General features: G+C 27.5%; 2 protein-coding genes across 3 annotated transcripts; one reads left to right on the top strand and one right to left on the bottom strand.

Annotated features, from left to right (window-relative positions):
* Positions 1-2,998: 2,998 nt before the first annotated feature.
* Positions 2,999-12,791, top strand: LOC108725108 (circadian clock-controlled protein). Its single transcript, XM_018451897.1, has 6 exons — positions 2,999-3,300; positions 8,146-8,186; positions 10,654-10,856; positions 12,073-12,244; positions 12,375-12,524; positions 12,630-12,791. Exons 1-6 carry the CDS (start codon positions 3,275-3,277, stop codon positions 12,782-12,784), a joined length of 747 nt encoding a protein of 248 aa, XP_018307399.1. The 5' UTR covers positions 2,999-3,274; the 3' UTR covers positions 12,785-12,791.
* Positions 10,135-24,576, bottom strand: LOC108725109 (circadian clock-controlled protein). 2 transcript variants are annotated; one of them, XM_018451900.1, is made up of 5 exons: positions 24,417-24,576; positions 18,699-19,079; positions 17,500-17,649; positions 17,236-17,409; positions 10,135-10,145 (listed from the first exon to the last, which is right to left on the bottom strand). In XM_018451900.1, the coding sequence occupies exons 1-4, from the start codon at positions 24,475-24,477 to the stop codon at positions 17,261-17,263; spliced, it is 741 nt and encodes a 246-aa protein (XP_018307402.1). In that variant the 5' UTR covers positions 24,478-24,576; the 3' UTR covers positions 10,135-10,145; positions 17,236-17,260. The 2 variants fall into 2 exon arrangements, with proteins under 2 accessions (XP_018307402.1, XP_018307400.1); XM_018451898.1 differs by lacking the exon at positions 10,135-10,145 and having other exon boundaries at positions 16,916-17,409.
* Positions 24,577-25,216: the final 640 nt, after the last annotated feature.

Genomic DNA, 25,216 nt, shown 5'->3' with positions numbered 1-25,216 from the left:
TAATATAACATTAATTTATTTAAATATTATAACTTAATTCTTTGTAATATTTTAATATAATATCATATTCTTAATTATAATTATTTTATCGTATTCAATAAATATAAATTAATTTAATGTAATTTAGTAGATAGTAGTTTTTGACTTACTCAATTTATATAAAAATATTACGTTTGAACACATGTTTTCCATATCCAACATTGGACTAGTATTTTGAATGTCAACATTGGACTTGTATTTTCAATACCAACGTGGCACTTGCACCTCATTTCAAATATTTTATCTGACTTTTAAGTTTTGTGACGCTTTTTTTTTAGTGAACATTCTTGGTAAGCAGCAAGCTGATTATATGAATTATAAAACTATGCGAAAAATAGTGAGGAATATATAATGCATATAATTCAAGCTAAACTAGCTTTATAAAATTATATATATATGTATATATATGCAGTGTGTTCTAGACTTACTGTGGCAATCGTTAATGGCAAATTCTTGAGTTCATTTTGAGAATATTCTAATATCAAATGTAAAAGCTATAACAGTTTTTAAATGAGAAGAGTTTTTAAAGTTATTCGATTAAGCTGCCCGAAATTTTCGCGCTCAGGCATGACACATTGTACAATAGTGAAATGTTTAAAATAATAGAAGAAAATATATAGAATTGAATGTTTAAAAACATCTTCACTATTGCAGTGCGATGTATGTACCATGCTTGAATGTGCAAATTTTAAACAGTTTAATTAACTAACTTTGAAAACCTTTTTCTCATTTAAAAACTACGGCAAACCTTGACATTTTGGTATTAAAATATTTGTCTCGAAATGATCTTAGGAATTTTCCATTAAATTAGCAAGTCTGTGACACCCTATATATAATATACTTATCGTTGCAGAATTAAAATAAAATCTATTTAATATTTATTTAAATTTAACCTTACAGTTAAAAAATTAATTCTCTAAAATTAAGAAAAGAAATGGCTACAGTCCAAACAAGTTGTTTAATGCTTAATAATCAAACAATGAACATTTATAAAATCAACAAATGTTTCAATTTCAATCGCATCATTCTCAATGTTAAAAGATAATTAAATTATTAGATGCAATACAAAAGTAATATTAAAATGGCGATTGAAATTCTATAACTAAACTTACAAAAAATAAGAAAGTATTAATTCGCTCTTACAAATATATTTATTTAAATTTTGAACAGTTTCATAGTTTTAGTTCATAATTCTCGTAGGATGTTAATAGCCGCAAACAGCCAATAAATTATGATAGTAAAACAGTCATTAAAAATCATGAGATGTCAAAATGATAATAATTTTCAGACTGTCAAAGGAAAGTAACTCCATAACATTTGCAATTATGAAAATGTTTTGACTCATTGTCAGCAAACTAAGCAAGATGTGCACAAATTTCATAATGTAAATAATAATTAGTTATAAGATATTTAGAGTTATCAATCTTCAATGTCAATGAATTCCTGCAACTGGATATTAGAATTAAGTAATGACGTCATGTAATACGTTATAAAATTGAAATGGACCATTGTTTGCAAATTATTGTTATTTTGACATTTCATGATTTTTTTATGACTGTTTTACTATCACGATTTATTCACTATTTGCAATTATAAACTATAAGAATTGTGAGCGAATATATATATATGTAAAAGCGAACTATAATTTAATTTTTATAATTTTAAAAATGTTCTAGAATTTCAACTTTCATTTTAATATTGCTTGACTAGTAGCCCTTTTTTCTTAATTTTTGAATTTCGAAGTTATTTGAGCCTGAATCTAATAACTTTATGTTCTAATTCTCTAAATTTTCAATTAAAAAAATTATTTAATATGTGAACGCTGTATTTCATATTTATGCTAAAGTTTATCTTGTGAAGTTGTTGAATATTAAGCATGTTTAATCTTATGAAATAAAATACAATCTATCAAATAATAAAAAATAAAGACAGTAGATTTTGTTAAATGCATTTTTCCACATATATACTTTGCTTTCTCTTACGAATCAATCCTTTCCGCATTTTACGTATTACTTTTTTCTAATATCTCGATACATGCGTTGCATGTCTTGCATTTCATGCTGTTTTACTACATATTAAAAATCTACTACATATTAAAAATCTATCAAAAAACGAAAATTATTCCATATGTTTCTTTCTATACATTTAATAAAATATTGTCTTAAACTTGTTATATTTTTATAATGTTGTTGAAAAATTTTCAATTTAAATGTAAAGATTAAGTTTCCATTTTGATAATTCAAATTTTAATTTTTTTAAAACTCTTTCAAAATCATTCAATGTTGTAATTAAGAAGTCTTTATTTTTAATATATTTGATACTAAATTGTTGCATATATTTCCTACCATTCTCTAGTGAAATGCGATGTATATTATCAGAAAATTATTTTATGTACTAGTGATATAAATAAAAAACAAGCAATATATGAAAGAGAATTTTATGCGGAATAAATTATATGTTAAAATCTGTAGTGCAAAAATGTATTCCTCTTGCACCAAAAAATCAAATCGGCAATATAAATTTTAAATATAACATACATACGATGCAAAACATAGAAGCGATTTTGATCGATATCTCTATAGTTCGAAGCATACTATTGTAAGCATAATGAAGTTACAGTACTATCCCTTCCTTATATTTCGTGACACTTCACCCTTATTCACGGATCGTAGTAATGATGGAAAAATTTGTTGCACAATTAATTTCTCTAACTGTATATGCTTTGGATTGCAACTCCAGCAAGAAATTACGAAACGTCAACGTCGACTCAGTACATACATCGGCTACGAAACGCACTTCGAAATAGCGGGCGATTTGCGCCCGTATTGCCGGTTCCTTTCGCTTTCCAGCCCGTCTGCGAAAGGCTGAGAAAATAACAGCGGTATTTGGCCAAGCGCACACAGGTCCACGAATCTATTTGAGTAAAAAGCCAAGACGAAAGAAGAGTAGGAGGGAAAGGACGAGTGAAAACGACCTGGTGAAAAGACCGATATTGGTGCATGATTTCCCGAGAAATAAAAATCAACGAATGTATCCAATCGTCACTACTGCTTATCCAAGGCTGGACCAATGGTCGGCAAGTAGCACGAGGCTATCAACCAGCCGAATGTAACAGCACCGTCAACCAAGTTAGTTGGCGAAACCTTCGAGCTGTAGCTATCACATCCTTGATCATTGTCAACCAACACCTCCTGCAGTCGTCAACAAACTCTGATCCTCAACTGGGCTGACTATCATGTACACTTCCATCATTCGCATCTGGTAAATTGTCATTTATTATACATATTAGCCTTAATTGTAAAGGGTTTTCTCATTTAAATAGATAAAAAATAAACAATTCTTATGATTTTTTTTAACAAAAAGATCTATGTATCTAAAAATTTTGTGTTTACTATGATACTTGCACCTTGCACAGTTATATGTAACAAATTAAAGTAATTAAATGTTTAAAAAAGAAATTTTATTTTTACGTATTTTTAAGGCAAAAATAAAAGAAAAATATCTATTTTATATTTTTAGGATTTGAAGGTTTTATAAATTAAGTTACGTTGAATCAAAGCTCCTTTGAGATGAATCGATCAATAAATTAATGCCTTTGTGAACCATGTATTAGATCTTGTGAAATAATTATTCTTTTATTTAATCTCTCAGACAAACGTTTCAATCCTTGATTCGGATCCTTTTCAATGTCAAATTTAATTTAACGAAATCATTGTGTTTTCTGATACAATGAGTTTCGTTAAAGAGTATGAAAATTACATATTAACTACATTTTCAGCTCAAAAACTACAAAAAGCCATACCATCTTTGCTACTCTGGGGGCAAAATTGGCACTTTTTTTAACACTCTCCTTTATAAAAATATTTTATATACGTGAACATCATCTTATCTTGATAAAAAATTATTTCTTGATTTTTAATATTAATTAAGGATGCACCGGAAGAAATCTAGTGTCGGGTGTAGCCAAGAATTATCTTCAGAATTGGATCAACATGTCATATAAATGTATCATAATTTCTGATAATAAATTATAGATGCTAGTGGCTGTCAGTGCTTATCAGATCAAGTTAGAATAAATTGAGTTAGAATACGAAGATCATTTGTCATATATGTATATAAGTAAAGAGAAATTATGGCTACTGATGGGTATTGTGTACAAAGAAACTTGCAGACGCTTGACTTATTTTGATCCAATTAAGTCGTAACTCAAAGCAAATCTCGAATGCTTTTAATAGAACCAGATTAAAAAGATTTAAAAATATTTTAATCAAACTGATTGGTAATTTAATGCTTTTGTGTTTTATTTCTTTAGAGCATTAAAAAATAATTAATAATTACATGATTAATATATACTAACATAGTTAATATTTAATATTAATATTAAACTGCAATATTATTGTTATGGTTCTGCACAACAAAACTATTTTTATCCAATAAATTTCTATTTCTAGATTGTCGTTCTTCATATTAATGGACATCTTTGATAACCAAAACATATGATAATTCTTCTGCAACACACAGTGACTCTTTTAAAGTCTCCTTTTAGAATTTAATTAAACATTATCCGTTCAATACCAATTCAATTTTAATATGTATAACGTGACCACAAGTGTGGTAAATAACTAATGTACTATTAATTATTTATAAGTATTTGATTGAAAGCGTAAAGTCTTTGATTTTTTCATTGAATAAATACCACAAAATTGAATTTATGAATAATTTTGAAGTGGCGATATAAAGGATATTATGTCACATATTTGTGTTTACATGACTAATGCCAGTATTCATAGTCAGACCTTATATTTAAGGCTTCCTTAAATTTATCTTTAGATGCTCAGTAACCAATAAAATAATTCGTAGAGCATCTGAAAATAAATTTAAGGAAGGCTTAAATATAAGAACTATGAATATGGGCATAAGTCTATTATATATACATAAGTTTATGTGCATTTAAGTGCAATTTTTTTGTAAAAAAATGACATCTTTAATTAAAGTCTTATGTTTTGAATCAATTGCGTAAATTAAATGTAAACGAAATGTTTCTTACTTAATTTTTATAATCACGTATTTACTGAGCTTATAATTAACCTAAATTTTTTATACACTTACGTGCGGTAATTAATAGGTACATGTTAAATGTAAAAACAGAATTTTGCTAGAACATGTCATGTCGATCTCACAGTTATTGAGAAATACGGAAATTTCTCTCCAATTAGTAGTAAAATTATGAAAAAGTAGAATTCCATAGAATTAAAATACTTTACTAATTATATTGATTAAGTAAAACCATTTTTTTTTTATTAAGATATTAACAAAATAACTTTTATTTTAATAAAATAACTTTTCAAACGAAACAGAGATATATAATATATACTTATTAAGAAAAACAGAGGAACTTACAGAAGTACTTATTAAGAAAATTCATAATTTCTTGTTCAATTTATATCATTCAAATTAGCATCTTCATTAACTTTTTTGCACGCTGCAATTTCTTTATTCACTATTATTTATGTAAGTTATTCTAACCTCTTTGTTCTTAAGCTCATATTCTTGTCCAGTTTCTCCCTTTTTATTTCACTTCATTGATTTAGAATTTTAATCTTCCCTCTTCCACACAAAAGATGATCTTGCAGTTATAGCGAAAATTATCTAAGTACGAAGAATAGTTAAAATAGATAAATTTCTAGCAAGTATTGAGATATTGGATATTGCATCTAATCATATAGATGACAGAGATAGAATTTAGATTTGTACTATAAATTCTACGTGTATGAGACACAATTTTCTATCATCAGATACAAAAAACAGCTATAATTCTAGTTGAAGCAGCAAAATATTTTTTTGCATGTCGCTTATTTTTTTCAATTTTCATTCCATCTTTCATGTCTTGCTTTTTTCTTTTTCCCTGCTACTGTTACAAAAAGGAGAACAACTTAAAAAAAATACTTTCAAATTATTTATATCAATTGTAAAATAATTTTATAAATCTTTTGATCATGATTTGAATATATTACTCTCTTTGAGTTATCTACACATTTCTTCCATAAAGGTAAAAGAATATAATTATAATACTTACGACACATATAAACTTTACAGATTTTAATCTTTGTCTTAAAAAAAATTAAATATATATACTTAATGTACGTTTTATTCTTTACAGACGTTTTTATCAGTTCTATTACTAGAAAGAAATTGTATATCTCAATAAACATAAGTATGGTTCTATTAAATAATAATACAAAACTTTTACAAATCGTATTTTAAGCTTCATAGCATAATATATATTGAGTGGCTGCAATGAATAGTTAACGACTTTTTTACCTTTTTTACTCAGACGAGGCCATTTTACTATGATATATAAAATCTGCACGTATGTTAGGCATGACGATTATTTACTTTGCTCCTTGTAAGAAGCAAGCAAAGATCTACTGTTTATGTAGTGTGTTCTGTAAAAAAAATTCATTAAATTCTTCTATCATGTAAATATTTATTAATTATGTTTAAGTAGTTTACCTTGTTTGATCTCACTTTTAAATAACACCGCTATTAAGTTAAAAATAAAATAATAACATTTTGTATCCTTTTATTTAATTCTCAGTTAAAATCAGTCAAAAGTAAATGTATATTTAACGTAATTTATATATTTTTAATGTTCCTTTTTATAATAAATACATTTATTTTCTTCTCTTATTTTTAAGAAATATTTATCCAGCATTTTATAAAGCTGTATATTTTGTTAATCTTCTTTTGCTCCAGCTCGTTTTAAATATTCATTTTAAATTGCTGCCCTCCTCCCCTCCTCTAGTTTAAACATTCTCATCTGAATGTACGAGTTTTTGTCAAGTTTTTATGCCAATATTTAATTATGATCTCTTACAATTTGAAGTAATTGTTATTTCATTATTTCCTTTTATTAAAATTTTTATTTTTTTTATAAAAAGTTATTAAAATAATTTATTATTTTGGCGGAAAATTTTTACGAAAAGGTACAGAAAAACTGTTATAGATTGAGACAAAATCTGAGAAATTTTTAGTCTTTCGTAGATATTCATAGTAATTCATAGTGACATTGCTTGTCTTAAAAATTCTTAGTTCTTTGTAACTGTATTCATAGTGAGACATAAAGAACGTGGCATTGTTTGAAAAATTAAGAAATCCTACACCTATTCCATAAAAATTAATAATATAGCATCAGAAAATTAACTACTAATTTTTCGTACATATTTTTATGTATTTTTACGAGACTCATACAAAAATTCAACTGTCGTAGTATTGCGTATTTTTCTGCATGTGCACGTTGTTTAGCATTAAAATTTGTCCTTATTTATAGAAATTTTCCACCTGCAGGGTACTTTATTATCTATATTTACTTCTTTAAAAATAATATTATATCCTTTTTTATGCAAAATTTTAATTTCGAAATAATAATTTTTAAATGGATGTCAAAACTGATCAATCAGGCTTGAAGTTCGCATGTTCAAATAAAGTAGCGAAGCAGCATTTAGATTCCACATTCCACTTTTCAATATTGACATAAATCTGTATACATAGTGACATCAAAACTCGTCGACTGTTTCATTTATCTTTAACTGATTTGTTTGCTATGTTCGCTCATAATATTAGCAGAAACATAAATTTTATGTAACACTAGTTGCGTAAATATTCCATAATATTGATAAAATGTGATGCGTATTAAATTCTCGAAGTTGTCACATGTCGAATGTGTCATAAACATTAATATCCTTTACATGATAAAATAATTTTGATCGATAATAACCGATAAATTAATATTTGAGAGCAGTTTGCATTATGTCGTGCTTGAGCAGGCGAGCTTTGAACAATTTATATTTCCATTTAAAAATTATTACAATTTCACATTTTCAATATTTTGGTTATAACAATTTCGTCTTAAAGTAATAACAGAAAACTATCATTAGATAATACGATACATCTGAAATACATTTTATATTAAAATATCCTGCTTTATAATTATTTATATAACAATCATTTCATATCTCGAAAGGAAAACAGACCTTCAGAAATTTTATTAGCTTATTAATATTAATAAACGGAACTATTGTATCGATTAATGATCTTTTATTTCAGTGTGGCCTGCGCACTCTTTGCTGTGACCTTCGCCGAGATACGTGAGTAACGTTATAGATGCTAAAGTATGTATGCTATGTGTGTTCTGCGTTTGATTATTTACAGATTATAATCATAGATAAAGTAATAAAACAATATAAGTAGTATTAGGTTCTTCAGAAATGAAATATAAGTTAATATTACCAATAAGAGCCAACATTGAATGAACATGTATAAATATATTTATTACATAGATTATACAATAAGTTAAACATCAACTCCTATTTTTGAGCCTTTTCAATATATAAATTGAATTTAATTAATTATAACATATATAAATATGTATGTTCATTTTCGTATTTAAGTCCTATGAAAAAACGCCAATTTTAATTACAATTAGTTGTACCCAATTTATGTATCGATGAAGACTTAAAAATAGGAATTAAATAATAGCTATAAAATAATACACTATTGCATTATAAAATTAAAGACTAGATGAATTATCTAATCATTAAGTTATCAAAACACATATGTGTTACGTGATACACGGAGAGAATTATCTTTTACAATTTACCTTGAAAATATGGTAGTTGTGGTACAATACAATATTTTAAAGATTTTTACCTTGAGGCACATCAGTACAATTAATCAAACTTTATATTTGATTGTAGATTTTATTAATTAATGATAGAAATACATATAATTCTTCGAAATACAATGTTCCCAGAACATAGTCCCCAGAATTACCACAGGGTAAACTCTAAGAAAAAATTCTCTCCGTACATGTCAGGAGAAGTTTTTCATGTTTAAGGTGATTTATCTTAATGATATATGCATTATATTAGCAACAATAATAAGAAATATTTTATCCGTGCGAATATTTAATGTGACTTAAGATATGAGTTTGTTATGTAAAACAGGGTAAAAATTAATATCTAATGGCGAATTCGATTGGAAGAACTAGTGCGCACTGATGCATATTAAAGCCGTTGTACACTAATTTAATTTGAGTATAAAAATGAAATGCAAATATTTCGAATTATGAAATACATATTTTACCTAATAGTACAATAAAATGTATTAAGTATTTCATGATTTAATCAATTTCTATGTTTATTTATAAATATCTTTACGTTATTTTGCGTACGACGGCTTTAATGTGCACCAGCATTGAGTGCGTCCAATCGAATTCGCTATATGATAATGAAAACAGCAATGTTTTTCAATGACTACGTTTACACCGTGCATTTAGGCCGCGGCCTATACAATAGATGTCCTTGTTTACCCTGTAGGTCAGAGCTGGGATTAGTTGCACATTTCGGCCGATTTTCAGCATGATTTCTGCCCCTCACTTCACCAACCCGCGCGCAGCCTAAATGCCGATCGGCATTTATCCGTAAACGAGTATCGTGAACAGAAATGTAAATGCCATATCGTCATGTATAATATTTAATTAACCTTGAATTAATCCCCATAAAATAAAATTATTTCCCACAATGAAAAGCACATGTGCTTTATTTTATAATTTTATGTCTACGATTGCGTTTGAAGTAATAGTTATCTAAGTAATAATTATCTAATAGAACTGTATGTATACTTATAAAAGTAATAATTATCTAATAGAACTGTATGTATATTTATAAAACACTTTTAAAATTAAAGATAAAAATTAAGCCTCCATTTACATAACTAGTTTTAAATTCAAACTCATCGAACATAATAAGCGAGCACTAATGTTTTAGAAATAATACTTAGTTCTTCCACCTGTCAAAACAATTAATTATTATTAATAGGCTTAAAAAAAAAGTACATAAATCAAAATCATGATCAATTTTTTTCTGATAAATTAATTTACAAATTAATTTAGAATCACGATTACTAATTACTAAACACTATCTTACTTGCTCAAATCACATAATAAAACACATAAATATATTTTCATAAATATATAATACTTGAATTCATTGCAATTGGCAATGTTTTTCGAGGTAAATAATACAATACATAATTAATATATCGGTCTACATAAGAGTACATCAAAAATTTTATACTTTTTAGCATTACATCTTTTACTCTCATTTTCTCTTTTCAAATCTCTTAAATCTTTTACATGTAGATTTTTAAATTTACTTTGTCTTATTAAATACTTATTAGGTATAAATGTAATTTTCTTTTTTTATTTTAATATATTTATTGCTTGAAAGTGATTTTAAAGATAAAGATGATTTATTTAAAGTTGTTCAAAAAGCTTGATAAGTAGTGCGTTCATTAATTTTATTTCAACTCTATTCAAACACATTTATAATTTATGATATTTCTGAATATAATGTATATATTAGTAAATTATAAATATATAGAAACATAGTTTCTTTTCACGAGAAAAATGCTACTATAACTAATAGCAATTATTATTATCTTACTCTTTGTCTCTCATATGAATGTATTATTTGTTGTAAGATTTATAAAATATTATTAGAATAGTTTTATATTTTAGAGAAAATTCATAAATCAGTTTTGTGTTTTTCACAGCATCGTACATAAAAATATGTAATCGAAAGGATCCAGACATAAATAATTGTGTATTAAATTCAATTGAGCAATTACGAAGCAAATTGAAGACAGGAATTCCAGAATTAGAGGTTCCAGCAATGGAACCGCTTACATTAAAACATATACGGCTATTGAGAGGTCCTCAAGCTGCAAGGCTCGATGTCAACCTTACAAATATACAGGTAATTATATTAAAGCTTTGCGTTTTTGGTAAATATACAGTTTAGGGGAGCCTCCCCCCCCCAATGACCTTGACCTTGACATATATCGCCCTGAATGACTTTGAGGAAGTTTTAGCCGTCGGACGTTACTCGTTAAAAAGTTATAAATAAAAAAAGTTTAGATTATTAAAAAATAATGTTTCATTTCTGCTTTATAAAACCAAAATTTTCTGCTTTAAAATGAATTTCCTGCTTTGAAAACATTATTTTCTTATATAATTTTTGTTCTAAAGCAGAAAATTTATGATTTTGTAACTACTCTTCATTTAAAATGAAACTTGTACTAAAGTCATCGCGTGATCCTCTCGCATTGTGTCTGAAGATTGACTTGGAAAAATCAAATTAAAAGTTAATAATTACCGATAAAATGTAACTAAATTAAGTTAAAAAAGTTAAGAGTCTAAAATGTAATTAAGTTAAGTTAAAATTAATTAACTTTTTAACTTAACTTTTATCTTTTTAACTTAGTACTATCCAACCCTGATTAAAAGCCGTTTTAAGTAAATGATGCATTTTAATGAAAATGTACTTTTAAAGTATATTTTTAATATATACTCGATTTCTTTCAAAAAACTGCTCGTACTCTTTATTGATTATAATGTAAAAAATTGTTCATGCATGTGTGTGTGAATATTTATAAATACATATAAACATACATAAATATTCATAAACGTATATAATCATATATGAAATATATCCATATATGTTCATACATCCTTCTTTCTTTGGAAAATTACTTTTTAGTGTAATAGAAATAATAATAGTAATGTGAAAACATAAAAAATAATTAAAGGGATAATTTTCGCATTGTTCGTTTTAGAAAAAAATAAGTTTGAAAAAATTGCTCATACACAATTATGCATAATTTTATTTATAATTATACGTAAATAATTTTTTTCATTTCTTCAAACTTGATTTGTTCTAAAACAAATAGTGTGAAAATTACTCTTTTAATTATTTTTAATGTTTTCAAATTATTATTATTATTTCTATTACATTAAAAAATAATTTCACAAAAGAAAGAGTGATGTATGAACATGTATGGACATACTAACTCGTATATGATTATACATGTTTAAGAGTATTTGTGTATGTTTATACATATTTATACATACTCATGCATGAAAAATTTTTTATATAATACTTTTTAATAAAAATTCTTATGTTCACACATTAGATATTTGGGCCATCAATGTTTAAAATCCGAGATTTAAAAATTGACCCGGATAATGTGTTTATTACTTTCAAAGTTGGCTTCCAAAAACTTGACTTCCGAAGAAAATATCAAATAAATGCACAAATTCTTTTGCTGAACATAGTTGGAGATGGAGATCTCACTGGATCTTTCCGTAAGTCCTATACAAACTTTTATGATTATTAAAATATTGTGATAACGAAATTATTTCCATATTCGCTGAAAAAGATAATGCGAAAAATTTACATTAATATTCTCTGTTTAACTTATTATATATTTTGCAGTTGGTTACGATAGTGACTGTTTGATGAAAAGTCAAAAAATTGTTAAAAATAACAATACATATGTGAACTTTGAAAAGATGAAAATTAAAATCAAAATAAACAAAGCTGTACTCAATTTTGAAAATCTATTTGGTGGCGATTCTGTTCTTGGTATGTTACTATTTCATACAATATATCTCTATATTTCGAGAAACTTATTGAAAGTACAAGCGTCATTACATTTGCACCACGATAATTTTCTTCCTTTTAAACCAGGATCAGCGAGCAACGAAATTTTGAATTCAAATAGCGACTTCATAATAGATGAAATAAAACCAGTACTAGAAGATAGCTTGTCAGATCTCTTCACAAGAATTGCAAACAAGATCACCTTAAAGTTCACATACGACGATTTGTTCCCGAATAATTAATCTTTTTATTCTGGGGATTTAATATTAACAATTCAATTAGATTGATACGTTGTTTTTTCTTTATTCTAAAATGTTTAGGTTTAGACGTTGTTCTTTTTATTTTTTGGGAAACTTTCAACCTTATCTAAAATTTTTATCAAACTATAGCAGTTCTGTAATATTTCTGCAGCTCTCTTTTTTGGTGATGTCTCATAACACATACATATCTAATATAATATACAAGCCCATATTGCATTTAACTGTTTTGAAATTGACATTTCAATTGTTTTGCAAAAATTACAATAAGAAAATCTTTTTGCGATCTATTTTTTAAAAAAATTATGCACTAACATCTCAGCAGATGGTCTAATTATTGTACTTTAATCCCAAATTTATTATCAATAATCTATTAGGAGTCAAATTTAAGTATTAAGAGAACTGTAGAGGAGAAAGTGGTATTATATAGCTAGTACAGGTACAATGGCCCCTCTTACAGTGACGGATTAAGCATTTTGTCACCCCTAGACACCAACATCTAGCCGCCCCCACGTGGCTCATTAATTTATAAATTTGATAAAAGGAAAATGGATAAAAAAAGATTTATACCCCCGCATTAGTTGGTTACAATATTTAATAATCCTTAAATAATATAAATATAATACATTTTTAACTGTATAGTTAAAAGATATCGTTTCTGATAAAATATGCTCGGTGTAACTTATACAAAAACGTTAGATTAACAAATTAAAAATTTATCTCAACCGTGTGAAAATTTTATGTCTTCAAAAATTTGCCGCCCCCCCTCAAATTTGCCGCCACAGGCAAGTGCCTCGTTTGCCAATGCGTTAATCCGTCACTGCCCTCTTATCTTCGCTATTATAAGTGGCAAATTCTAGTGATTACTTATAAAATTATTTGCTTAGTAGCTCGCCGTTATATCACGACGCTAATGTGCCAATACACAATAGTCAACATTTATTTTTTTTATAACGCATTTATACTTTCAAACATTTTGAAATGTTTTCAAGGTACATTTTAGCATTTAATTACACATACTTCCTCATTCTTCTTAAATTTGAATGTATTATCACACAAATATTATGTATGTTTGAGTGTGTTCTTTGTTATTTAGCTTGGCTGCATACATTTCGAGTTATGAAAAATTAAACAATAGTGTGCATGGGCGGCGAAACCACTGTGGTTGGTACGGAGTACTTCATACACTGAATGATTAAATGTATGGAATTCCATACACTAAATTTCATATTTGGTTGGGGCTCTTGTGACAGACTTTTGCCTAGAACACCCATATTTTCCCAAACTATCTGATTTATACCTATTGCACACTGGATATAATGATATTACCACCTCTGTTTCTCTTCGAATCATTATGTAGTATCGTCACATTTTTATAAATAGCGAAGCTAAGTAATAAATGTTTCGTAACTTTGAATTTAAAATCGATTGAACAACATTTTAACAAATGCAATTGTTAAATTTTAAATTTAAATATTGATTATTAAACAAGTTATTGTACAAAATGTAAATAGGGTGTCATAATACCATCTTCTCTAATAATATCACATAATTCTCAATGTACAATTCTTAAAGAAATATTTTAGATATTGTAATTAATTTTTTATTTACTAATTCAGTGTCTAAAACATCCGGTAAAAAATTTTTTATGCATGAATACATAGTATGTATATAACATACATAAACATGTATAAATATTCATAAACATATATAATTATAAATGAAATAAGTCCATACATATTCCTTTTTTATGTATGTTTATATTTATATATATTCATGCAAAAAAATTTTTACTAGACAGGTATTATGAGTTACTTATTTTTTAAAATAACTATTACAGTAGTTGAATTATTTTATTAGTTTGTATTACATTAAAAGTATTAAATGTGTAATTATGTAGCATTTTGTTAGTATTTAACACATAGAAAAAGTGTCAGAATTTTCAGAGCTTCGGCAACAAAATTTTTTTTTCAAAAAAGATTTCAAATAGATATATTATATAAAACTTCTTACACATGTTATATTCTAAACAGAAGTAAAACTTCGTAGAAACTCTGGAAGTAAAAAACAGACAAATTTCGGACAAATGAGAGAATAACACAGAAATTGTAGCGTAATATTCTTACAATTAGTTTTTAATGTAAGTTGTTCATATACATAAAAGTTTGAATCTTTGAAGAACTTATACATTAAAACGCTACAATTTCTCCATTTACACTCTCTTTTGCTCGAAATGTGACATATTATATTCTTCTACTGAAATTAATTACAAAACTTTTATTTAAAACATTTATTTCAAAATTTTTTCATTGTCACAATATTTGAGAATTTTGAAATACCTCTTTTCGATACTTTTTTCGCAATTTGTATATAAACAAATTTTAAAGTATTTTAAAAGAAAATGTTAAATTTAAAAAATATCATTTTTTATAAAAATTAAAATATGAAAAAATATTAAATTAAAGTTTATATAATTAAAGTTATTAACCATACAGCACAAACCTCAAATCGTCCTATGAACATTCTAGGGACATTCCCTGGATGTCTCTTGAATAAAATATGCTGTATAGAGAAGAAGCACATTATAATATAGAATTTTAATGCAAAAATATACATACATTCGTGACTTCGATTGAATATTACACAGTAATAAATTTTTATATATTAAAATTATGTAAATGCTTGTGAAGAATTGCAAGGCGAATAGAAGCTTTAGAATAATAGCAGTACGCAGTATGAGTTTCTTAGAATTATGAGATCTGGTTTTACATCCGTTGATTACGATAATCACTTTGTTATTCATTCTAAGTGAGCGTTAGCAATGGTAATAAGACGAATGAATAAAGTAAGATGAATCATGACAGTTAATATTATATAACTTATTAGTTTTTCTTGAATTTTAATATTAACGATTTCGATAATGTAATTGTAAAACTATAACTTTTCAAAATATTCACGTATATATTTTTCTTCTAATAGAGAGAGAGAGAGAGAGAGAGAGAGAGAGAGAAAGAATTGTAAAATTGAATAAATAATTAACATATGTATAACGCTTGAGCATGGTAGAAAAAACCAGGTGTGTGCTCGTTCTCTAGACGAATTTCGTACGATTCTGCGCAGATACCGGATGCGGCCATATTTAAACAGTTGTCGTGGTAACTTTAATTTAATTGAAATGACATATCGCAAAAATGAGTATAACGTGTCAAATAAAAACGTGTAAAAATATTTATGGAAAAGAAAAATCCAAAAATGTACAGTTTTATTGTTTTCAGAAAGAGAAGACATTAATGTTAAAATGAGGAGAATGCTTGCCATAACGTGAATAAACTTTGACATAACGCCAACTTCAAATAACTTCACCCGGTAAAAAAGTTTGTTATGCATGAATATGTATAAATATATTTAATATTAATACATATTTATACATATTTATGCATGAAAAATTTTTTACCACGGCGGCATCTGGAGATATCGTTCTTCTGATGTTCAAAATGTGCAGTAACATACCTAAGTTTCTTGGTTTCTTCCACCATGATTCTGAGAATAAATCTAATAAATCAATTTTTAAAAACACACACCAATAAGAGCCAGCGCGGATATTGTTGCGCAACTTAAATTTTATTACAACTAGTGATTGACACATTTACAATATCATTTGTAATAAAATTTAAGTTGCGCGTCAATACTCGCGCTGGCTCTTATTGTGTTTTTAAATTGTTTTATTAGCAATTCTTAATCTTGATTGTTTTATTAGAATTATTTTGAGCCATTGTACGTTTATTAGTTATTTAATTTTAGAATTCTCTCTCTCTCTCTTTCTTTCCTTGGACAATTTGCAAATTTAGGAATTACGTTTAAATTTAGGAATTATGTTTAACTTAATGAAGAAATGAAATATGTGATTATAACTTATATCAAACATATTTTATATACATATGATTTAATTGAATTTAAACAATTGTTAGAAGACACTGTTCTGTAATTACAATATTACTTTTATTGATCGTATACAATATACATATATGATATGCAAGATAGTTTTTAACTATCACATTTAATGAAATTAGATATAACAAGCAAATATGTAAATAACAATTTATCAAATAAACGTCAGCTAATCAATTTATATATAATGAGTTGTATATTCTATTGTAATCCTGCTATATAAAAGAATAAACATTTCAATGCCTTTCGCATACAAAAGTGTGAGAATGTCTCTCTAAAACTGCACAAGGTGATTAATTAATTAAAAAATATAATATTTTCTTTGGACATAAAGTAACAATTCTACATACCTCACCGATTGCCCGGTGAATATTATCACGATGCGCGATGAAGAAGTAGATAAAAACTAAATCAGATCGACTAAAATATTCATCGAACTATTCGCTTTTTTCTATTCTTTCTTTTTTATGAAAGACCAAACAATATACCGAACAAAACTCGACTACTTAAGGATTAGGGGACGAGTTCTTGTTTAGTGAGAACACTAAGTGCTCTAGCAGCTAGAGCTTTGCTGACAGTTGCTGCTGTATCCTCAATAATTGGACTGGCTATTTCCAAGACTAGACGGGGATTCGAGTTAAAGAACGTTGCAGCTGCATCGGCTAAAATATAGTAGTATTGTATCAAATACGTATTCCTCTTATACAATTATTAACTGTTAAAGTTTTAAATAAGATGTACGTAATTCATACCGGCTAACGTGTGTGCAGGAGGTGCTTTTAGTATAATATTTCCATCACCGACACGGATTTTAGTAACTAACTTATCGATCTCGATCCGTTGCACGCCGTTTTTATCAATAACTTCCTTGGCTTGTGCGTTTACTTGGGCATCAGTGTTAGCTGGAATGGAAAGATGACTATGAAAAAACATAATTTTTTAAATGTTATACATTAGTATATTAAGTAACTGATATTCAACTACTTTTATATCAATTATTGTTTTAATCATTCAAATTAAAGGTGTGCAAATTAGTTCGAATTCGAATCTGAAGGGACCATTTCGGTTTGTATAACAAGTTGATGAAATTCCTTGATGTCAGTAAAAGTTAACAGCATAAAATATAAATTAACAAAAAAGACAAGACCGTATAGATCGTAGGTTCCAAGAAATTTGGTATTACAGTGTATGATAAAAAAACTGGAACGGCTAATATCTCAAAAAATATTGATTTATTTAAAAAATGTTTGAAACAAAAATAATAGGGTTTTTAAAAAGCTATCAGATGATGATATTAATTTGACTTCGAATGACCTCGGAAAGTGCTTTCAAGGTCAACACAAAATTTATAGCTGACGTTAAGACGTTACTAGAACACTGATTATAAACCTTTTCTTCATAAGAACTTTCCGAGTTATGATATTTGAAAGTTACAGTATCGTTACACTGAAAAAAAAAGATTGGCTGCTGCAGCAAATTAGATGGTAAAATATGGTACAGCATTTTTAATTGGTTGCAGCAACCAATTTTTAGTTGTGTTAACCTACCAGAATCCTATACTGACATTGCGAATTGACTAATACAATCAAAAATTGGCTGTTGCTACCAAAAATTGGCTGCTGCAGCCAATTAAAAATGCTATGCTATATTTTACTATCAAATTTGCTGCAGCAGCTGATCTTTTTCTTCAGTGTGGGGCATTAGCATTAAATTTCTTGAAACCTACGACCTATATGGTCATTTTTTCTTAACTTACATCTTATGCTATCAATTTTTATTGATATCAAGAATTTTCATTAACTTACAACTCGAGATGATCCGTTGTGAGAGATTCGAAACCAAATAAGTTTGAAATTTCGAACCATCGCTCGGTGATTCGATTTTACTCGCCTATTTTATATGCTTCATTTATGCACGACTCATTTCAAATTTTATTTCTTAGAAAACTTACTGAAATTTCCTTTAAAGTTACCAACGCCGCTTAGAGGCAGCAACAACAGCCTGCCCTGAACATCATAATCGCCGCTTACATACATATGAGGCATTCGAGCCTTTATGGAAATCGTTAAATCATTAGGATTCGCTTTGAGCTCCTGCATGACATAATTCGTGCCGCCGTAAACGCGAATCTGGCTCATGTTAGCCCTGATTTTCAAGGATTCTAGGTTTCTATCTATAGTCAAGGATGGTAGAAACAATGGATCTAAAGCTGGTAGTTTCAAAGAAGGTACTCCCTTGGCGAGATATGGCGTAAGGGCTTGTAATTGCTTTAAAACACATTTATCATATTCCGACAAGTTGTTCGTTCTTGGGCATGACGTTACTCCAGGAGCTGAAAATATCGATTGTATGTTAATATTAATACAAAAATTTACTCATTAGTATTAATAATTTATTATAATGAATCGATAGAAGAAACAAGATCTATCAATTTTATATGTATTATTCAAATTTGCAAAATCTAAGAATAGTCAAAAATTAAAATTAATATAAAGAATATATAAAGAGCATACAATTAATCATATAAATTTTTTGAGATTATCTGGATTAAATACTTACATATGCATATTTGTAAATCAAATCCTACTTATATATTTAAATCTGCTTAAAATTTATTTCAGATAAACTTTACATTCATTTTTTTCATAGATAATAAAAGATTGTTAAAAATTTTAATAATATTATATTGCACGTAAAATATCGGGTTAGGGAAAAAGTCCCTTTACAAATTAGTAAAAGGACTTTTTTAACAACCCATACATTTTATTTTTAAAAAATTGGTAATTACACCACTTCATAGAGCAACGTTTCAGCTTTGAGAAACTGTATTTTTAATTGAGATACGATGATTTCATAGGCCCATAAAAAAAAATATCCTGTACTGGGGTGGAGACCCAGCTATTCTTATGTATTTTGAGTCACTGAATACACAGTTGGAAAAAATGTGTTAAATTTAACGTAAATCGCGTGTCCCAAACGGTCCACTCAAATTTTTGAGTTAATTTTACACAAGATGAATATATTAGAAAGTAACATAAATATTATGTAACAGAATAAATACAAAGAAAGATAACATCGACACAGTTTGTAAACAAACTGTGGAACATTTTTTTTTTTTAAGAAAATTGACATTTATGATATGTTAAATTAATACATATTTCATTCATTTGTCTTAAAACTTACGTTTTAAAACACATTATTTTTACGTTACTTGTTCACTTATACTCATAAATTATGTTATGTTAACACTAAGAAACATTGAATATCAATTTCACAAGAAATCTTTAAATAACATAATCACATTATGTTAAATTAACACTCGAATATGTTAGAAAATTCAACACAAACTGTTAACACAAACGTGAGTGGATCGCTTCCAACACAAGCCTAGTTCAGTATCTACAGTATTTCTTGACGACTGAAAAGTATTTCTCAACTCAGGAAACATATGGTCTAGGTTTAATCACAAGTTTTTGCCAATGATCTTAGAATATATCAATAAAAGCAGATTTCGAGGTTTTTTGACCCATTCTTTTACTCTAGATTGAAAATTTGCTCAGGATGATCCTATTTTTTTGTCAGATTCGTATTCAGCGACTCAAAATACATAAGAATAGTTAAGTCTCCATCCCAGTACAGGATACTTTTTTGTGGGCTTGTGTTTTTAACAGAGTTACGAGCAATAAAATCAAAGTGTTCCTTTTTACTTAATCCGCGAGTAACTCAGGAATGAAAAATCGTAGGAATATCTTTAAAAAACGATTTGGTTTTCAGGGAAAGTTTCAAATTTTCACAATAGATAATCGAAAATTTGCTGAAATTTTTTTTGGGCACGCTACAGACCTACAAAGTGCAAAGAAAATTTTTCATTTTTTCAGCTCGTAGTTTTCTATATGTAAAAATTACGAAACTCACATAAATTCAAAAAATATAGTAATTATTCGAAAGTAAAGATTTCAAACTTTAAAATCCTTTTCTTAAATTTAAATTTTAATTATTTTTAACGAAGATACTGATATATATATATAGGGAAAGGTATTGTAAAACTTGTAAAAAGACTTTTTCCCTAATCCATTATAAAAAGATGTTATACAATTATAATATTTACAATTTATAACATTCATTACAATTTATTACCACTTATAACATTTGAGATATAAAAACGAAAATATGTTTCTTATTTTAAAATGTTCTCTCTTATAAATTTTCAATTACAGAAATTTTCTCAGAAATTATTAAAAAATCTTTTTTTTTATTTCACGAAAAAATACTGTATTATATGCAACAATTCAATAATTAAATTAACAGAATTAAACGAGCTAGAAATTTTTATAGTGTACTTGTTCAAGATATGATATAAAAGATAGTCATTTAAACACTTTTAAATGCGCAAACAGACGTAGCACCCTGTTGCGACGTCGTCGGTTGAGTGAACGCGATAATCATAAGAACTCGACGATGACTAAGAGAGCGGCTTTTTTCCGGCCAATCGGTCAGCCAGGCCTAAAATCGAAAGTACACGGTAGAAAGTGAAATTACGAAGCCGACGGGCGAATGAGTATTTCCTTTTTTGCTCTTTTTTATTAGCTTTTAATATGTGATGAATTCGTGTATGTTCACATGAAGCATCGATGAAAACGTGAATGTGAACGATCGAAAATGAATCTACAAGTGATCAGTAAAAAAAAAGTACGAGTTGTTTAAAGAAAAATATAAAAATTAACTTCTAAAAAAAGGAATCCTTCAGTTTGACTTTTTTATTGTAAACTATTAAAATGAGATCGACGATCGAATAATAATAGTGCTTAGAGACAGTTAAATAAAAAGTTTTTTTAATTTTGAAAGAAAGAAGCAAACACTTTATTATATATTTCTAATAAATATAAATCTCTATTAATTCTTAATTAAATTTAATATACTTGTGTTTTATATAATAAGATATAAAATTCTTTCTGACAAAAAACTTTCGTTTCTTATTTTTATGTGTATTTACCAAGAGTTAATTGACAGAATTGGCGGAATAAAGGCATAATTCTACTTAAGCTTTTTTTCCGAAAATTAGCGCAAATAAACAAGGAATTGATGCTGCTTACGTTAAATATGAACGTGTTTCGATTGTCCTGTGGTGGTGAAAATGATATAATCTATGGAAAGGGGGCATGAAAAATGATTTAATCATTAATGAGATTTTTACCAGAGACTGAACGAAAATGGTGCGACAATAATGTGTCTTCATTACAACATATTTATGTTAAAAGACTTACGAAAACTCATCAGATGATGATTGAACATTATTTCAATTTATTATGTACAAGTAAAAGTAAAATTTATTTCATATTTATTTTGTATCTCTTATAAAAAATATGAAAATAAAAAACATTTCTATAGTTCATAGTCTTTTCTTTTTGTCGATTCTTACAACATTATGATCAATATTCGAAAAAAGAGACTAAATGCATTTTTTAAATTACAAATAACTTTTTAAATATTGATCATAATAGAGAAATATTATAACATATAACTTCTCAAAGACATATAAATATACATTTAATACTGTTCCTATTTATGATATAATAAAAAAGTAACAAGTTATTTTAATTTTTATCAAAATCAAGATTTTATAATTAGGCCTTTATTCCGCCAATCTCCTCAATTATTGCTGTGCGTTGTTAATTATCAATATGTTTAGTAAATATTAAAATTTTATTTCTTCTTCTAAAATTATACAAATTGCGAATTGGAAGTGTATTAATTGCGAAGGATTCGTGGATTGCGAAACGATGAAAACGTTCGTGTTCTTGAAACGCCTGTTTTTAAAGATTTAAATAGTAGCAATAAACTTTAGAAAAAAATATAAAATAACAACGTTGCGTTTCACTCGTTAAAAACAAGAACGCATTCGTAATTATACCGTTTTATATAGTGGAGTTTGAGCGGCGACAAGAAAGCCATTACATGGAGTAAAAGTGCGAAATTAAATTGCAGATTACATTGTCTCGCGTATACAGTACATAAGAGTAACAACAGTATCGCGTTCCACGTAGCAAATATACCCATCCGATTTTTCTTCAATAACTTTATGTACTTCCGGATTTCTATTGATTGCTTAATTATGCACACTTTTATGAATCGTAAGCTGTAGATACATCACTGCGAAAATTACGAAAAAAAGAGCGATAATTGCATACAAAATGCATCAGCACTTCACACGTAATTTAAAAGTCCTGTACTTATAAGACAATTGCATTATCCTTTTCTTATCTTCAATAAATCTAGATTATTTAAACACTTTATCTGAATTACTCATATAATATCACTGCTATAAAAATGATTACAAAATCAAAGAATACATATTTGTAATGTTCAAGGCTGTTTTACATCATATCTGTTTTGTTAATCGGAATAAATTTATGTCATTAAAAATTTATGTCATTACATATTGTGATATTTTATTTAATAATCTACAATTTACTCAAATATAAGATCTAATTTAAAATTTTTTTAACAAATATTTATCAGATATAATTGCAGAGAGATCTTACTTGTTCAATAATTTCTAAGTAAACGCTTTTTTTGTAACGCGATTGATAGACAGCAATATTTAAATCTTATGTTTTTGCATGAATCGTAAAATCTTGAATTAAATGATCAATTTTTTAGAATAAAAACAATTACCTAATAACATTTCTCTTCCATGTACAGGATGTTAATAAACAATGAAACTATATAAGAAAGAAAAAGAAGTAACTTTATGTACAAAAATTAAATAAGTATAACCAATAAGTTTTTTGTATAAAAAATCCTTGAGTTCGAAAATTTGTCGGATTCATATATACAATAGTAGATTTGATACAAAACAAGTTGTGACGTATTCATAAATACAAACACGAACAGAAACATCTGTCTAGGGAAAAAATAAAATTGAAATTTTTAATTTCTCAAGTATATACATATGTATGTACTTGATAAATCTTTTAATAAAATTTTCGCAGAAAAATATACATAAGAAAAATCTTTTTAATTTACTTTTTCATATTTGAAAGTAGAGTCATCTTCCCACCATACATTAATTTAAAATATGCTCTGCATGCCAAATAACTTGCAAATCGTTTCAGACTAAAATCCTAGCCTATGCCAATCAATGTAAACGGCATAAAAAAGATTAAGAATAATCAATAATATTCAGAATTTGAGTCAATTTTCATTTTATGACACTTAATTTAATTTTATTTTTATAGCTTATAATAAGTAAAAGAAAACTATATGGTATCATTTAAGAAATTATTTGTTATCGGACAAAAAAAAAGTATTTTTATTTTTTCATCTATACATTATTACAGCAAATAATTTGATCACTTTTTTAAACTTAACTTCTTTTAATGTATGTGTAATAGTATTATTTTTCACTTATTAAAGGACATTCATACTGCTTTATTTTACTTCCTTTCTTGTTGCTTGAATTTTTTCTACAATTTTATCAGTCTTTTATTATAGTTATGGAGGCTGTATAACGGGGGGGGGGACTGTATCATTTATAATAATACAGTTAAATTTAATTTAATAGACGTTTTTTATTTATAAGGAATTGTGACCAACTGTCTCGCTGTTTCTCATTGTATATAAAATAATAATTATGCTTTTAACCAAAAAAACTGCAAAGGAAACTTACGCAGCTCTGACACGGCAGTCCTGGTCCACATGACGAACAGTACTAGCCCGATCAGCATCATCCTGCCAACAATCCTGTGTGCGCGGTGTACTTTATGTTTTTTAGCTATGTCACGAAATTATACGTGTTCGCAATTAGCTACTAGTGATGTCGAAAATGCGTACGATGGCCCCGTCGAGCGGATATATATAAAGTATGAGCACTTTCTCCGCTACTACCCCACTCGAATAACGTCGAAGGCGATGGTGAATTTACGGTAGAGTGCCTCCTCTTAACTCAGTCAGGGCCGTAGCCAAGATTGACACACGACGTATGCACATGCACATGACCGTACACGCGGTTCGCATACATCCACCGGAATTATAGGAATATCCCAAGCATTGCAATCTCGCGACATCTCCGCGATGGGAACGCGGTCCTTTTCGCGATATCCAAGGATGAGGACGCGGTCGTTTACGCATCGTGGTTCTAAGGCGGGATCACTGGCTTTCGAAATACTGTTATTGCTGCTGCAGCAATTCTCCTGTCATTTTTTTCTGCATACGCATAGATAATAATATATCTTAAAAGAAACTTCACTTGTAACACTGAATAATTTCAGCCTGAGGCGACAAAGCCATTATATCAAATAAATCAAAAATGACGGTCCCCTTGAGCGATCTCCTGTTCTCTCTAATGACATCATAACATGTTCTTTTTTTTTAAATAAAGACTATTAACTTTTTGCTTGATGCTTCAAATCATATATGTATAATATAATCAGCATTATGTCTCTATATCAGTTATTTAAGGATTGGTAA

Source organism: Mycetomoellerius zeteki, unplaced genomic scaffold (assembly GCF_001594055.1).
Source record: "Mycetomoellerius zeteki isolate Tzet28-1 unplaced genomic scaffold, Tzet1.0 scaffold324, whole genome shotgun sequence".
Taxonomy (NCBI): domain Eukaryota; kingdom Metazoa; phylum Arthropoda; class Insecta; order Hymenoptera; family Formicidae; genus Mycetomoellerius; species Mycetomoellerius zeteki.
This window is presented reverse-complemented; position numbering and strand designations above follow the sequence as displayed.

Bases quoted from the DNA above. Each gene is read 5' to 3' on its own strand.
- LOC108725108 (XM_018451897.1), top strand. From the start codon at position 3,275: ATGTACACTTCCATCATTCGCATCTG. The intron at 8,187-10,653 runs GTGAGTAACGTT...TGTTTTTCACAG, and splicing joins TGTGACCTTCGCCGAGATAC to CATCGTACATAAAAATATGT. The intron at 12,525-12,629 runs GTATGTTACTAT...CTTTTAAACCAG, and splicing joins TGGTGGCGATTCTGTTCTTG to GATCAGCGAGCAACGAAATT.
- LOC108725109 (XM_018451900.1), bottom strand. From the start codon at position 24,477: ATGATGCTGATCGGGCTAGTACTGTTCGTCATGTGGACCAGGACTGCC. The intron at 19,080-24,416 runs GTAAGTTTCCTT...CGATATTTTCAG, and splicing joins GACTGCCGTGTCAGAGCTGC to CTCCTGGAGTAACGTCATGC. The intron at 17,650-18,698 runs GTAAGTTTTCTA...TTTCCATTCCAG, and splicing joins TAACTTTAAAGGAAATTTCA to CTAACACTGATGCCCAAGTA.